This window comes from Metarhizium brunneum, chromosome 7, assembly GCF_013426205.1.
Source record: "Metarhizium brunneum chromosome 7, complete sequence".
Lineage (NCBI taxonomy): Eukaryota > Fungi > Ascomycota > Sordariomycetes > Hypocreales > Clavicipitaceae > Metarhizium > Metarhizium brunneum.
This window is the reverse complement of record NC_089428.1, coordinates 2,315,230-2,327,250: the sequence shown is the minus strand read 5'-3', so window position 1 is coordinate 2,327,250 and position 12,021 is coordinate 2,315,230. Positions and strand designations below refer to the sequence as shown.

At 50.2% G+C, this 12,021-nt stretch overlaps 3 protein-coding genes and 1 non-coding gene across 4 annotated transcripts; all 4 read right to left on the bottom strand.

Annotated features, from left to right (window-relative positions):
• Window positions 1–209: 209 nt before the first annotated feature.
• Window positions 210–2,021, bottom strand: Bco1 (Beta,beta-carotene 15,15'-dioxygenase; the record flags this gene model as incomplete). Its single annotated transcript, XM_014684823.1, has 2 exons — window positions 210–1,826; window positions 1,896–2,021. The coding sequence occupies 2 exons, from the start codon at window positions 2,019–2,021 to the stop codon at window positions 210–212; spliced, it is 1,743 nt and encodes a 580-aa protein (XP_014540309.1).
• Window positions 2,022–5,193: 3,172 nt separating this feature from the next.
• On the bottom strand, window positions 5,194–6,011 carry G6M90_00g112400 (uncharacterized protein; the record flags this gene model as incomplete). The annotated part of the gene is made up of 2 exons (XM_014684822.1): window positions 5,194–5,630; window positions 5,687–6,011. 2 exons carry the CDS (start codon window positions 6,009–6,011, stop codon window positions 5,194–5,196), a joined length of 762 nt encoding a protein of 253 aa, XP_014540308.1.
• A 1,901-nt stretch (window positions 6,012–7,912) lies between these two features.
• G6M90_tRNA00000119 lies at window positions 7,913–8,011 on the bottom strand. The gene has a single exon. It is a non-coding gene; the product is annotated as a tRNA-Arg (tRNA).
• A 588-nt stretch (window positions 8,012–8,599) lies between these two features.
• On the bottom strand, window positions 8,600–9,718 carry alp1_7 (Alkaline protease 1; the record flags this gene model as incomplete). Its single annotated transcript, XM_014684821.1, has 1 exon — window positions 8,600–9,718. One exon carries the CDS (start codon window positions 9,716–9,718, stop codon window positions 8,600–8,602), a length of 1,119 nt encoding a protein of 372 aa, XP_014540307.1.
• Between the last annotated feature and the right edge of the window lie 2,303 nt (window positions 9,719–12,021).

The following is a 12,021-nucleotide window of genomic DNA, read 5'->3' as shown; positions in this document are numbered from 1 at the left end:
TTGAGTACTTGGAGGCCGGTAACATGATGATTGCGCTGTCACATCGGCGGGAGACCTTTCAACTGCATTAGGTAGAATTGCACTACTTGCGCTCAAACGAATGGTATCTGCAGATTTTCCCAACTCGCATACGTGAACCTCGAAGTTTGGAATCAGAAAAAGGCCTTTTGGTGAACAATAAGACATACTATGCGGCTCACCCTCCCACATTATGACGGCACGGATGGTTCGCCCAAGGGGGTATGTATACCATGCAGGCCAATGGGAATCGGGAAGTCGGTCTCGGCTCTACCCAACTCCTGTAGCGTTTTGGCATCCAAACACAGCAGATACGATGTCTGCGCACTACCGTCCAGAACGACGGTGAGGATCACACCGTCGTCTTCATCGGTGCCACCTGGTCGTGGCACAAAAATGGGTTCGCCGGGTGTATGTCCAACTGGGCCGCTCCAAATCAGGGCGTCCCGCGTCTCGACATCGGTCTTGACAATTCCATCCATCCAGAACCCCACACCGCGATTGCAGGTGCCGTAGACATATCTATGCGCCTTTCCGGATCGGGAAGGGTTGATAATCGGTAATTCCCCAGCGTGCGGGCTGAGAATGGCGAAGACTTGTTCGGCTGCGAGTGAGTAATCGCCCATGTGCGTTTGGGAGAGGGCCGGCAGTGCAAACTTGTACCTAACAAGCTTTGGCTGCGACGTCTTATACTTGTCGCGCTTTCGCAGGTCCTTTATGGCGTCTTGATTTCGATTCATGAGGATATCATAATATAACATGTGCATAACATCTGTATTTACGTATTCCACCATGTCAAGGAAAATATTTGTAATTTCCTCTCCGTTGCTGCCTTTCGACTTTTGCTCAAAGGCATTGACTGAATGAAAGAAAAAGGAAGCTGGGGTGGAGAACCTGGCGACGACTCCTCTGCCGTGCCGCCTGTCGACGGCGAACCACTTGCATTTCACTGATTTGTCAAATGGTTGAATGGCGTCGATGACGTTGCGTTCCCATAGAATTTTGAGGCCGTTCCAACCGAAATGCGACGTTGGGACGCAGAGCACAACGTAGTTCTCTGTTAAAAAGAAGCTGTGGATGTAGGCGGCCGGTAGCTCATTTTCTGCGATGGTGGCTAGGATGTCAGTGGTCCCTGAATCTGCATTGACTCGAAAGATACGATATGTGGCTCTTCTACCCAGATCGATGTTGAAGTTGAACAAATCTCCAGTGACGGGATCCTTTTGAGCATGTGCGCAAGAAAGCGGGCCTTTCAACTTTGGGTGCAATTGCTGCTGTGCCGCGGACCCGAGGGGTTCCAGTGTCTCGGGGTCAATCTTCTCCAAGGTGGAGTTATCTGTGGTAATATATACATTGTCTAGTCCGGTTCGATGACCAACCCGCCGGCCTCCACTGCTGTCCAGTCCAGGCATGTTGGCTATTACGGCGACGTTGTTGTTCACTTTCTGGGGAAGAAAAATGCTCATAAACTTGGCGAAAATTCCGACACAGGGGTCACTCCTTTGGCCAAAGGACACACTCGTCTGCCAACCGTGTTTTTTCACCATGGCGATGTATTCCTCGGATTGTCCGCGAGAAGAGTACACAACTGAAGTTGCACTGTCTCCGGCAGGGGGCGGTATAATGTCAAATCGGTGGGTGTGGGCGAACCCATCAAACCAATGGGAGACATGGTGTGTGCCTCTTGAGGTATTTTCAACCATGGACTGTCCAGGTCCGGTTCTGAATAACGATCCAGCAGCCCAGGAGGGTATAGAACCCTTGACTTTTAGATGAACCGAGTCATACTGCTCATCAAGAGCGTCAAACTAGAAGCGGTCAGTACGATGCCTGGTCGCCATACAAAAGTTTTCCTGTTGTCCAGGGTTCCAACTTACGGCTCCTTCGTTTGGCCACGAAATCCATCTTTGATTCTCAAAGTTCTGCAATGCTTCTTTTGCATCTGCTTCCTCATCTGCTGCGGTGCGACGAATGACACTAGGGTCATTCATTGCGGCGCTCATTGTTGTGGTGTACGCGACAAGGATATACACCGGTGATGGATGATTGCGATACAGTTTCCGCCAGGTCTTTTGGTTACCGCTGTATTTGCTCAAGCGACCATATCATAGACATGGAAGCATCGTATGAAGAAAGATAGTGGCGAGCGCTCAAGGATTTGTACCCACACCGACGAGGGCACGGATTTCGACGTCGGCTGTATTTCAAGCACAGGCCAAGAATCGTCCTATGTCAGCTACAAGTTGAACGGGGAAGACGACAAGTTTGGGCAAGCAACCTGAGCATCGCAGATGTTACCAGAAGACGATTTATAGCTGACGGCGGGCTGCCGTTGGGGGCAACCGGGATTGTACCGTTCGCGGTCTTTCCGGCCTGGAGCAGCATGGACAGGAATGGTTTTGGCCCACATGGCCACACTGCGTGGCCAACAAGCGAGCCGGGGGAGATGATGACAAGTTCTGGCGGCGCCAAGTTCCGCACGCCATATCATGGAGGCAGGTTATCAGAAGATGGTGTCAGGGCACAAGTCTGGCTTGAATGAAGCTCTGGGCAGAGCAAGTTTTCTAAAATTGGGTGGGACCTGGGGCGCATGGAGGCATGAAGCCTCAAAGAGGCACCTAAGCTTTTTTCTGGTTGTGACAAGGGGTTCTCATCCCATGCCGTCGGCCATGGCCACCATGTGCGCTGAAGTTGCTCGCATTCGGATTTGGACGGGGATCAAGTCGAATGGCTTTCTCGGATGGGTAACGCCCGCGAGGTCGAAGACATCTGCATGGTCGTAGAAAAGCTAATGGGACGTCCCGAGGTGGTGACGGTTGGAAGGTTGCGGATCATGCCAGGTGCCGGTCTGTTCTGCGTTGAACAGGCAGAGTGGGGCTCAGCGTCGCTGTGCAGGTCAAGATTCATTGATCACATCCCGCCTGGCACAGAGGAGAAATCTCGGTTCACCGCTTTGGTGTTCGCATGTGCTGGATAGAGCGTATTGCTGTTACGTACTCATGCATGGCACAAAGAGGTTCTGGGAGAGCTCTACATAATGGTTCCGTCAGTGCGCTGGTGGTGACTCTGGTGAGATTGAGAATCGTGACTTCAATGTTCCTTTTTCAGGGAGCGGGCAGGTTCTGTGACAGGCGCACTGTGTTCCTCTTCGGCTGCCATGGCTCCTTCCGTTCCAAGTCCAACTTCCTACTTTCTTGCAGCTCCATCATTGATCAATTGATATGTCCTGACAAGGCGCCATGCATTGCCAACCGCCAGCGTTTGCAGACGACGGCCAACAAGACACCACAAACGCAATCTCCTGCCGTCTTCAAAAATCACCTTGTCGTTCGTGTTTGAGCCACATCGTTCAGTATTCGTCATGACGCTTTAGCCGCACGTGCGTCTCTGGCTGTTGGACCCGGCTCTGAACGCCAAGTGCTGGAACTTCGCTTCGCTGCCACCGTGATTGGTCAATGTCAGCCTACAAAAGCCTGCCTGTCGAATCGATGGCCACTTGCGTCCTGGTTGCATGGGACTTTGTCAACTGCCATCCAGTTGACCGGTTGATCAGTTCACCGTCTGATCCGAGTTTCATCGCCGGCTACATGATGCGTCGAAACTATCCAAAGGTGCAGCCGTCGTGGCGTTTGTGCGGAACCCGCGACATCAATCATGCGCCGACGACAACCATCCATCACACTCGGATCACTGACCCCAGCACGTATTATTGCCTGTGCACTGAAATAGCCCTCTGATGACGGGGACTTGCGAATGCCTTGTCCCTCGTGTCCTTGAATTGCTTTGTCCTTGATTGGCTTAGAGGCTTGGAGCACTGCTACACGCAGTCGCGCTGACCGCATTCGCATTCGCATTCGTTTCGTTGACCGGCGATATCGCAAGCATAACGCCGCAATTGCCAATACCGCTGATCGTGCTGCCGAACCCGACAACCAACGCGATACTAGATAACTTTCTGGGACCCCTGCCTTTCTCGCACGTTTGAGTTCTTCCCAGATGAGGCTCAAGGCCATAATCAATCAGTACTGGTTAGGTAGGCAGGCTATGGCTGCTGTGACCTCGGAACCCAGAGTCTGAAATATCTTTCTATTTCCCGCACTACTACTCGAGCCCCAGATGACTAGAGTTGCTCTCGACAAACTTGCCTAGCAACACGGGTTCAGAAGATCATCAGTCCTGGTCGGCCGATATCTGGAAAGACTACGGATGCGGAGCAGGAGGGGAGATTCTTCTCTGGCGTGGTCAGTTGCCACAGATATATCATCGATTCAGCCAACTTTGATAAATGCCAACATATTTGGCCAGATGCTGTATTAGCATTGCTAAAGCATCTAAAATATCTCCCATGTTTCTATAGGTACACAGAATGGTGCAATAGTGTGTGGACATAATCTCGTTTTACACCACCCGGAGATTTTGCACCACATACGCACTATATTGGAATCGGTGTTCCATGGATACATTCTTCCCAGTCCAGAACGCTGACGAAATCTGTCACTCGCTCTCCCCTGGGGATATAGACTGAGAAGACAGACACGTTGGCTTCTCTTGCGTCCACCATGTCAGGACCCGTGGTATCTGAAGGTTTCGCGCTAGCTGACATTCTTCTCAGACTTCTGAGTGCCAAAAATTCACCAGAACGGGTCTCCTTCATCAGAAGCTGATCAGCAAGTGGCCTTTGAAGGGGCATTGCAGCCTGGAATGCTCAAATACATCTCTCGCGAAGCCGCCCACCGTCAATCTCGAGATACCGTAGTGCTAATGAAGCGCATGGAACCCGCGTCAGGTTGGAGTGATTGGGGAGACTATTATACCTTGGTTCCAAGATTGGAAGCCGTGCTGCGTTCTCGAGCACAACGTCACGTCGTGGAGGCTTCCCTAGGCGAGACTGACTACATCAGGGGGATGCGAGTTCCAAAGGGCTAGAATGGTTCAACCAATGTCAGAAAAGCGTAAGCGAGGCCGACCATGGCCCGATAAAAATCTCCAGCACTGTTGTCAAGGGCTTCGACCGAAACGCGACGTAGAACCTATGACGGGGTATGCCTGAGGCTGTATTGATAAGGCTGGCAGAGGTGGGTGCTCAATGATAGCTGACGATATCCCATGGTTTCGTAGTAGTCAAGTCTGCCATCTCGTATAAAAGTTTGAAGGGCCGCGATACAGATTCCGTATTCATGAGGGGAAGACTCGAGGATCCGCAAGAAAGCTGTCAATATTCCTCTTCCTCGACTTGGTCATCCCCCCCAAGTCCACAACTGAGCTAGTCCTTGACCCTGAACGATTGTTGGCAGGGTGATCCGGCAAACCGGCCACCCGGCTTGTCACGCGTGCAAGCAGGACTCTCATCCTCTCCAGCTCCTTCTCCACGGGCCCGTCGCGCGTAACCAAGTTGTCTTGAATAGTGACTTCATCCGTGATAGCCAAAGGCTTGATAGCGGCTTCGATGCGACGGAGCTGTTCCACACGAAGCCGTATTTGCTTCCGCTCCTCACTTAGCTGGGTCAGCCGGCGGACGATCGCCTCATACTGATCTGCTTCCTCGGGGTAATTATCAAGGTCCGTTTCGATCGGCCACGAAGAAGGCAGCTCCTCAATCGCATCGTCCGCAGCTGCTGCATCATCAGCGCATAATCCCCAGCCACAAAACACAGACAAGGAAGCTCACCCAGGTCCAGTTCGCGGCCGATACTGCTCTCCGACTCCTTCAGCTTGCCGACCCGTTCCTCTGCGTCCCTCGCGTACGAATTGCTTATCTGCTCGGCAACATTGTAGCTCGCTTGCGGGGGGTAGACGCGCCGACAGTGCAGCTGGATGGTCTGGTTGAGGTTGAAGAGGGCGTCGTCGAGCACGCGCGTCGGGATCGGCTGGCTCGACGCGTTGTTGTTGCGGCGCCAGATGCGGGATGGCGCGAGCGGCTGTGAGAGGAGGTTCGTCTGCGCCGTTATGAAGGATTCTTTGAGCGAGGGGACGGTTGGCGTCGGCGCGGCCATGGCTGCTTGGCCGAGGGAAGTTGCGTGTGTTGAGGCTAGGTTTGCGAAGCGGGAGCTGCGAGGTTTGGCGTTGCGGGATGCAACATGGCAGATGATGCCCCACCATGGAGCCTCAAAGCAATGTTGACGTCTCGAAGCTCCGGTTAAGGTCGCGCATCATTATTATATGCGCGGCAGAAATTGTATTCTAGATTGCATTTGACGTGTTTGATTCTGTTTCGCCCGGAACCACGTGCGGTTGGAGGCGTAGCAGAGAGGGTGTTGCTGTCTTGCCTGCATCACTACACGCTGATGGCAAGATGCATTACTGGAGGACATTGTTGTGTGCACAGTACAGTAACGATAACTCTTGGCCAATATTGAAAGTTCCATATTAAGAGCGTGTTTCTATCTTCCTCTCGTCCTTAATCTCCACCACGGGGCTTATTTAGCCAACATTGAACAGCGTGTTTCTAACCAATAAATTAATTGCATTACTGAAAAGGAACGCATTCTCCATCGAGACGGACCCTTCCTGCGCGACACCTTTGAATGACGCATTCGCCATCGAGAAGGACCTGGCCTGCGCCGCAATTGGGAGGCGGCCGGAAAGTTGATGGGGGCTCCAACTGAGTTGATGGCCGCTGGGGAGGCAATGAAGGCTCCAGCTGGGATGACGGCCGCTGGGGAGGCCGGGGAGGTTGCAGGAAAGGCGATGGTTGCTGAGGATTCTGGAAAGAAACCCCCAAGTCAAACTGTCGCGTCTCAAGAGGTATTGCTGAAGCAAGGCTTGTCAAGCAAACGAGGGCGATGACGTTGTGCTTCATGGCTCTTCTTTAATCGCAGGTAGGAAGCAGTTGTAAGATTCAGAAGAGGTGGATGAGCAGAAGAGAAATGCGGTTCTACATTGCCGGTTAGAAGTTAGGATTACAATTCGACACACAACAGTCAGCGGGCGACTAATTTATAATGGTGAAATTATCAGATATAACCACAAGTGCAGTCAAGTGAATGACGAATTTTCGAAACCATGCCTTGCAGGAATTGCTTTCCGAGTCAGCCTGGTGCATCCAAGTCGCACCAGGTCAGTACAATAATCTGAAGTTGGTATCAGGCCTGGTGTTTCAAGTATCAAGAGTCATGGAAAAGGTTTCATAGGAGGGGAATATAATACTGTATAACTTGTGTATAACTTGTGTTAGATCGCCTGTATATAAAGATATAGAGTTCAGTTTCATGTGGCAAGGAGTCTGGTAGCTCTTCATTCAAGGCACGAACTCCCTCTAGCTGCTACAGATATGTTGCCGAGTTCGTTCGACGTTTCACAAAAAACCCCTCATCGCTGTATCAAGGCACGAGGAGTAGCATATTTAAATTAATTACCGGGTATTGCATGCAAGCTGTGGAATAGAATCGGTTTTCCAACTTCGCCCTGCCCCCCAGGTAAGTTGTCAAAGTGAATTAACGGCGTGACCAACAAGGATTCGTCAGAATTTCTGGCAGGCGCAAGTGGTCTGGTAGGCCACTTGCAAACAAAGACTTGGCTTCACCAACATTGAACAGTCTTACGTAGTGCATCCTGGGGATTGGATTTGAAAATAAGCACTGTAACATGTCCCCCTAACGAAAATGTCATCACTAACACCGATGAAACGGTAGAATATTAGACAAGACTTGGCAGCGCTTCCTGTGGCCATCTTATCACCAGCACATGTGTACCGCACAATGCACGTCATTGGTTCATAATGAGCGGTAAAATGTGATGAGAGATGCATCATGCTGTCTTCCGCCATGTCCATTGTTTGATGCTTATTCTAAGTCAGGCTGGTCAGAGTATTGAATTTTTTATAAGATTCACTTACAATATTTCATGATACATTGATAAGGTAAATAAATTTCGGCAGGTTCGCCAAGTGTCTATAGCCCCCGTGGCCTAATGGTTAAGGCGTGAGCCTTCTATCAGGGCATATCAGTCCAGGATCCGAAGCTCAACATTGCGGGTTCGAGTCCCGCCGGGGGTTTTTTGTTACTTTTTTGATTCCCCTCTACTCTACCTAATTTATTAATGACCAACATTGTTATTACTTTTTGTTTCTCATAGTTTTACAATAAATCAAGTACTAGCATTCCAGCTCGGTTTTTGTCAACGGAAAAAGCTGCATGTGCACTTTCAATAGCGACAAAGGCTGCTGTTTATCGGCATTGCCGAAAAGCTTTGAAAAGCCTCACAAAGTCTCACGTCACGGCTCCATCCCCCGTGGTGTGCGAGGGCTCCGGTGAGGTCACGAAATCCACGGCCCCCCGGCTAACAGCTCATGACCTCGGGTGCGTTCATTAGTTGCTTAAATTTTGGCATATTGTGATATAGCGATTTGTAAACAATTTTCTTGTTGGTACTCTTATTATCACCTAAATTACTAGTAAATACATGTATCGACCCTCTAGAATCTAGCTTTTTGTTGGATACATATCCTCCAGATAGTTGACTGGAGACTCAACGGATGACCTACGATATCTATCAAAAGCCTCCAATCTACCTGGCCAGATAGCTTCAGTCAAGGGCCAATTCCACTGTTCAAATCGATCCATAGCTTTCAATCGCGATAGTCTCAACAATTACGCGGCTTTGTATGTTTCTTCTGCGCAGTGTTTCCGTTGTTGGCTACTATGTTTGGCGTGTTGCGGGAGGTACAAGCTTGGTCTCTGGTAGCCGACTCGAGAAGAAACTTCCTTATTTCAGCAGCCCCCTTGATGCCGTGAACGGAAATCGCATTCAAGACAAGACCGGCAACGTGAGGCGCCGCAAAAGATGAACCACTCTCCAATTTAACATTAGAATCGCTCCCCGAAGAGGGACATTCTACTTGAACTCCTGGAGCTAGCATAGTGACTGCCGGGCCCCAGTTTGAGTTGGGCGAAATGACCCAGTTCTTGTCCATGTGGCCAACGTTGATGACGCCCTTGGCCGACCCCGGCGTGCTGAGGCTGGCGTCCTCGTTCTCATTGCCGGCGGCCGTGACGACGGGGATGCCGACTTGGCTAACAAGTGCTTCTATAAAAGTATCCAGTGCCTGCAGCTTTGGGATACCAAACGATAAGTTGATGACGGATGAATGCTGGCGGCCATTGCTAAGTATATGCTCTGCCGTCCAGGAAAGGGCGTGAAGGGCCGCAGAGGCAGCGCAGCTTCCCTTGTCATCTAGCGTCTTGACGGACAGGAGCTTTGCCCGCTTTGCCACGCCGTACGTCTTGCTGCCAAGTACGCCGGCGACTGCGGTGCCGTGCCCGCGGTGGTCAATCTCATCGCCGGGATACACAGTAAAGACGGTCTCGGCGCGGCCCTCAAACTCCTCGTGGGTGGTGCGAATGCCACTGTCGAGAATATATGCGTACATGTTGAGGCCGGCCCGATCATCATAGTAGTACTTGGATGCTGGATCGGGAGGGAACTTCTCATAAAAGGCCCCGGCGCGTCGGTGAGATATGGCTCTGAGACCCCACGGGGCACCCTTTTGTGTTTTCGATGCCCTCTTTGCTAGCATGGGATGGCGTCCTGGTGCCGAAGAAGTCTCGGGCCCATTTTGTAAGGAACGTCTGAGAGGGGCGGCGTTGGTGCCTTTGATATCGGAATCAAGTTGGGCTATATGCGACTCTAGACCCTCAGGTCCACGAGTCACCCCGGCTGAAGTCAGCCCGAAGAAGAAGGCAAGAATCGCAGAGGTTTTCATCTTGGAATCAAGGTTTCCGTGGACAATAGATCGCAATTGCAGGTTTTCAAGTCGTCCTTTTCACTGCAATCCGGCCGCTTATACGACGTTTTATATGAGGGTTGCCGTTGTAACCGAGCTACTCGCGTGTTGCTAGAGGATAGTGCCACTTTGGACTTCATTTAAACGAAGTTGTTCTTCACATTCATAAGCCACAGACGGAGGTTGCCGCCATATGAGTTAACACAATGCATCGCGCGATAGCGCACAATGTTCCCGGCCATTATGCGCAATGCGACTGGGAATAGGGGTGGGTACACTCCATGATTCCAAACAATGGCCGCGGTCACCGCGCATTGTGGGACATGGGGGCAAACGGGTTTTAAATTAATGACCGGTTCTTATTGCTCCAGGTTAAGTTGCGGCAATAGGACATACGGAATCCCTTCCTCCGTGGAGGAGCTCCTCCCAGCCGGTCTTCCCGATGCAGCTCGTATCAAACGGTATAAGGGGCTACTCAAGGTGCAAGTAAACCTGCCTCCAACCTAAAATTTGAATCTCCAAGGCTAGTTGGGGAGTATGGTATGCGCAAAGAGCAACATGAGGGCCAGGGTCCCCCTTGTTTGACTCTACTAACGTCGTGCGTTCTTGCAACAACTAGCTAGGCACAAAGTAATGTTGTGAACAAAACAAGTACAATTGATAGGTATTACGATTGACATTAAGCTAAAAAAATAGTTTATATGTATAATACAGCCCCTGTAAGTTTAACCATGAGTGACCTGACGACAGGGGAGTTTATGGGGACTGTCTGCAGGGACTTACGTGCTACCACGAGACTTTGCATCCGTTAAGTGATTCGTCCAGTTGGTCGCTGACAGGTATTAAGATAAATGGTTATAGACTATAATATAGGTTAGATGAAAAGGGAGTAGTGGCTCTTGTAATGGTGACTCGTATTAATAAGAGATTTTATCGTATTATCAGGTACTCTTTACCCCCACACGATCATTGTATTAATCATCTCGTATTGGCTTTAACCCTCCGGCTATATAACGCCACACGAAATATTTAGGGCCTGAATTATAAGCATCATATCGTAGTATATAGACGGACTTTAGGTACCATTTAACCGTTATTCCCTGGTTGGCTCTGGCCCCTAGAAAATCATGTCTCTATGAACATTTCCAGGGCTTGAAAGATAGTGACTGATAGCTTGAAGTAGGCGAAATTTGACGTTTGCCAAGAAGTAGGCGAGAAGCCCGCATTGAAAGTGCGGCGCCAGTGTGTCTTTGGTCGTCTTGCTACCCTCAACATTCAGTCCCTTTATGCGTAATATATAGAGGGTCAAAGCGCGAGAATCGCAGAACCTCAGCCATCCTGCATAATAAATATGAATCAGCATCGCTCTTACCTTGCCAGGGGCGTGTAGTCTGATCGGCAGTATGATCAGCCGTGCTAACAGAGCTCGATCCTTTTGTGGGTATTAGCCGGCTCGCATCACAGCAAATAACGATGCATGAATTGCAATCCGACCCCCAAGTTATTAGTCTACATGCGTCATCTCATAGGGAGTTTACTTAGAGTAACTGTTAATGGAATCGGCGGAACTACCCTTGGCTGCATATCAAACATTAGCCGTATTGATGGAATTATTGCATAACGAAAAATGCCCTATTGATGACTAGCTTCCAACTACAACAAGAGGTCAAAGATGTAGCTAGACCAGGACCAGACAATTTCCAGCAAGGGCCAGTCCACTGTTTTGTGCGATCTATAGGCACAAATTGATATGGTTACTCTACAAGAATTAAGCAAAGTAAACCAACACGCACTCAAAGCCACTCTGATGACTTTATTTTTTTCAACTAAAAAGTGATTACTCCCTTCTAGATCAAGTATTCTTACCTTGTAGAGCTTTGCTGGTTGTCTACAGTCCCCTCGTCTTGTCAGGCCACGCATAAAAGGCTAACGGCACCGCCACAACAGGGGTCGGTAATCAGTTCGCCAACAAGACATCATCAGCTCAATGTTATCTGAATTCCGGAGCTTGCCGTCGCCCGGGCTATTCATGGGCCCTGTGGCGCCGTGGGGTCCCACCAGCTTTCCAGTAGTTCAGTACAGAGTTCAAGGATTGGGTTGTAGAGCTCCTTTTCAACCTCGAATACGTAGTGTTAAACTTGACTCATGGGTTCTTCAGTCATGTTGGGAAAAGCCTAATAGCATAAGCCGAGCTCCCAGGGTAGCCCACACACACGGCGGCTACTACAATGCAAAGCCGATGATACTAGTTACACCACTTAAATTGCCATGCTGGCAATGTA